Raw genomic sequence first — 4,411 nt, forward strand, 5'->3', positions numbered from 1 at the left:
CGTGCGTCCCGACATGCCTGACTAGACCGAGCGCCCGTGCGTCCGACATCCTGAAACTAGACCGGGCGCGCTGCGTCCGACATCCTGACTAGACCAGCGCGTGCGTCCGACATCCTGACTAGACCGGGCGCGTGCGTCCGACATCCTGACTAGACCGGGCGCGTGCGTCCGACATCCTGAACTAGGAACCGGGCGCGCGCGTCCGACATCCTGACTAGACCGAGCGCGTGCGTCCGACATCCTGACTAGACCGGGCGCGTGCGTCCGACATCCTGACTAGACCGAGCGCGTGCGTCCGACATCCTGACTAGACCAAGCTTGCGTTCACCATTGCGCGTATGTTGATTTTTGTCCATCCACACCCGAAGCGATCAGGACACGCAGGTTGAAATATCAAAACGAATTCTGAACCAACTAAATTAAATTTGTGGACAGGTCAAAAAACACAGGAAACATTCACGGCCATTTAGCTAGCTAGCTTGCTGCTGCTAGCTAATTTGTCCTGGGATACCTGAAAATGCACAAGGTCCTCTACTCTGACAAATAACCCACAGATAAAAGGGGAAGTTAGTTTCTAGTAATCTCTCCTCCTTCAGTCTTCTTCTTTGGACTTTATATTGCGGTTGGCAACCAACTTTAAGGTTCCTTACCACCACCAACTGGAGTGTGGACCTCAGTTCATCTTTCAATCACCCACGTGGGTAAATGCTCCTAAAAACCAATGAGGAGTTCTATTTTAGCGCCTGGCTACGCATAACCTCGCTAGCGGTGTGGGTGCAAGGATGAATAACATGTACGAACACACAGCATGCAGATATGTGTTTAGCAAATGTTATTTTTTGTGGTCCAAATCTGACTCCGACACTTACGCGTACGGTATCTCTCCTGGCGAAACAGGCTAGCTGTCATAAGTTTAGCATTCATTACATGACGGTCGTTTAGCATTCATTACATGCCGGTCGTTTAGCATTCATTACATGACGGTCGTTTAGCATTCATTACATGTCGGTCGTTTAGCATTCATTACATGTCGGTCGTTTAGCATTCATTACATGTCGGTCGTTTAGCAGACGCTCTTATCCGGAGCGACTCAGTCGGTGCATTTTAAAACAACCACATCACAGTCATCATAGGAAGTAAGGAAGTAGGAAGTCATCATAGGAAGTAAGGAAGTAGGAAGTTACATAGGAAGTAAGTCCTGATTTACAGTGTCCTTTTTTTTGTTCCAGGTGTGACATCATTGGCAGCCTCATCTTGGATCTAGCATGGCCTTCAGCAAAGGATATCGCATCTACCACAAGTTGGACCCGCCCCCGTACAGCGTCATCGTGGAAACCAGGAACAGAGATGAATGCCTCATGTTCGAGTCGGGCGCCGTCGCCGTGCTATGTAAGACACACGCTGATTGGTTAATGGATTATCACAGATACTTTCGTTTAAAAAAAAATTATAACATTTTATAAATTGCTTAAATTACATTTCCAATCCCCACCTTAAACCATGCTGTGTTTAGATAGATTGACATATTGATTATACGGGAGAATGCCATCAACATGCAGATCATAAGATACACAAGAGAGCCCCTTATCCCTTCCCTCTATAAATCAGTCCGGCTGCAGTGCAGTGGAAAAACAAGTGAGGAAAACTGGTTGAAATGTTGTCTCTTCAACCAGTTTAGTTGCCTAGCTGACACACCAAACTGTGGTGAATATCCAAGCACTGAACACACACTGGTGTGAATATAACCAAGCATGAACACACCCAACCTGTGGTGAATAAACCAAGCATGAACACACCAACTGTGGTGAATATACACCAAGCATAACAACACACCGCTAGGTGAATATATACCAAAGGCATGAACACACCCAACTGTGGTGAATATATAACCAAGCCATGAAACACACCTCTCAGTGGAATATATCCAAGCATTGAAACACCAACTGGGGTGAATATAACCAAGGCATGAACACCACCACTGTGGTGAATATTCCAAGCATGAACACACAACTGTGGTGATATATCCAAGCATGACACACCCAACTGTGGTGAATTAACCAGCATGAACACACACCAACTGTGGTGAGATATAACCAAGCGATGAACACACCAGCTGTGTGAATATAACCAAGCATGAACACACCAACGTGGGTGATATAACCAAGCATGAACACACCAAACTGTGGTGAATAATCCAAGGCAATGAACACACCAACTGTGGTGAATATAACCAAGCATGAACACACACAACTGTGGTGAATATACACCAAGCATGACACACAACTGTGATAGGTGGTATACCAAGCATAACACACCAACTGTGGTGAATATAACCAAGCGATGAACACACCAACTGTGGTGATAAACACAAGCATAACACACCAACTGTGGTGATATAACCAAGCCCACTGAACACACCAACTGTGGTGGAATATAACCGAGCATGAACACACCAACTGTAGGTGAATATACCAAGCAATGAAACACCAACTGTGGTGAACTATAACCAGCCATGAACACACCACTTGCCGTGAATATATAAGCATGATGGACTACACCAACTGTGTGATGATATATCCAAGCTATGAACACACAACTGTGGTGAATAATAACCAAGCATGAACACACCAACTGTGTGAATTAACCATCAGGCATGAAACACACCAACTGTGAGTGGAATAGTAACCAAAGCATAACACACCAACTGTGGTGAATATATATCAAGCATGAACACACCAACTGTGGTCGAATATAACCAAGCCATGAAACACACCAACTGTGGTGAATATAACCAAGCATGAACACACCTAACTGGTGAATACTAACCAAGCATGAACACACCAACTGTGGTGAATATACACCAAGCATTAACACACCAACTGTGGTGAATATAACCAAGCATTGACACACACAACTGTGGTGAATAGTCAACCAAGCAATGAAACACCAACACAACGCTGTGGTGAATATAATCCACGCATAAACATCCCAACTGTGGTGGAATATATCCAAGCATAACAACACACTCAATGTGGTGAATATAACCAAGCCATGGACACGACCAACTGTGGTGAATATTAACCAAGCATAAACACACCAACTGTGTGGGATATAAACCAAGCAATAAACACACCAACTGTGGGTGATATTATTAACAAGCATAAACACACCAACTGTGGTGAATATACCAAGCTGAACACACCAACTTGGTGAATATAACCAAGCATAAAACACAACCAACTGTGTGGTAATATAACCAAGCATAACAGCCAACGGTGAGATGAATATAGACAGCATGACAAACACACCAACTGTCGTGAATATAACCAGCATGAACACACAAGCTATGGTGAATATAACCAAGATGAACACCCACCACTGTGTCTGAATATAACCAAGCATAAACACACCAACTGTGGTGAATATAACCAAGCATGAAACACACAACTGTGGTGAATATAACCAAGCATGAACACACACTGTCGGTGAATATAACCAAGCATAAACCACACCAACTGTGTGAAATATATCACAAGCATAAACACACCAACTGTGGGTGGTAAATCAACCAAGCATGAACCACCAAGCCAACACTGTGGTGAATATACCAAGCATAACACCACCAACTGTGGTGAATATAACCAAGCATAAACCACCAAACTGTGCGGTGATGCAGCATGCTTCTGAAGCTGGAGATATAATTAGTTTCGTGTGCCGGCTCTCTGTGGCAGCGAAACTTCAGCCCTGACAAGTTAAAGCCAGTACACTAAAATTAAGACCACAAACACTTACGATGCAACCATTCACATCATTTCAAAGTAACAATTAATCAAATATCCAGTTGTGAACATTTCTGTATGGAAATTGTACTCTTTAAATTCACAGCTGAAACTATTAGTCCATCTTAAGTGGTCAAACTATATTTTACCCACAATATGTTGGATTTTTTAAAATTTTTAAATTAAATAAATATTTCACCATTTAGTTAGCAAGTCAGTAAGACAAATTCATATTACAAATTGACAGCCTTACCCCGGCCACAAACCTAACCCGGCAGCGCCTGGTACCATTGTTGCGAACGCCCTAATGACTCCCATCACGACAGTTGTGATCACATGCCTGGCGAATTCAACCAGAGTCTGTAGTTGACGGCCTCTAGCCACTGAGCATTGAGTACTGTGACCGTCCTGAAACCACTCAGGACCCACATACACGAAGGAAAATATATCTATTCATCGACGGTGACATTTTTATCGCTTATTTTCTAAATATCATATTAATATTATATGGACCCAAAATACCATAGATGTAAAAATGTCATTTCAGTATGTAGGGGACTTAAGTATGTCATCATATTGTTTTTAGCACCAACCCAGAAGATGTACATATAGTGCTTCATTCGCTGCATCGA

At 43.2% G+C, this 4,411-nt stretch overlaps 1 protein-coding gene across 1 annotated transcript in view; it reads left to right on the forward strand.

Moving 5' to 3' along the window:
* LOC112073913 (synaptojanin-1-like) overlaps nucleotides 1–4,411 on the forward strand; it is a 63,066-nt gene that overhangs the window by 12,530 nt on the left and 46,125 nt on the right. The window contains exon 2 of the mRNA XM_070440321.1: nucleotides 1,230–1,389. Within this exon, the coding sequence (XP_070296422.1) occupies nucleotides 1,266–1,389 (124 nt within the window). The 5' untranslated portion in view covers nucleotides 1,230–1,265. The remainder of the gene's footprint in view (nucleotides 1–1,229; nucleotides 1,390–4,411) is intronic.

Source organism: Salvelinus sp. IW2-2015, unplaced genomic scaffold (assembly GCF_002910315.2).
Source record: "Salvelinus sp. IW2-2015 unplaced genomic scaffold, ASM291031v2 Un_scaffold2416, whole genome shotgun sequence".
Taxonomy (NCBI): Eukaryota; Metazoa; Chordata; class Actinopteri; order Salmoniformes; family Salmonidae; genus Salvelinus; species Salvelinus sp. IW2-2015.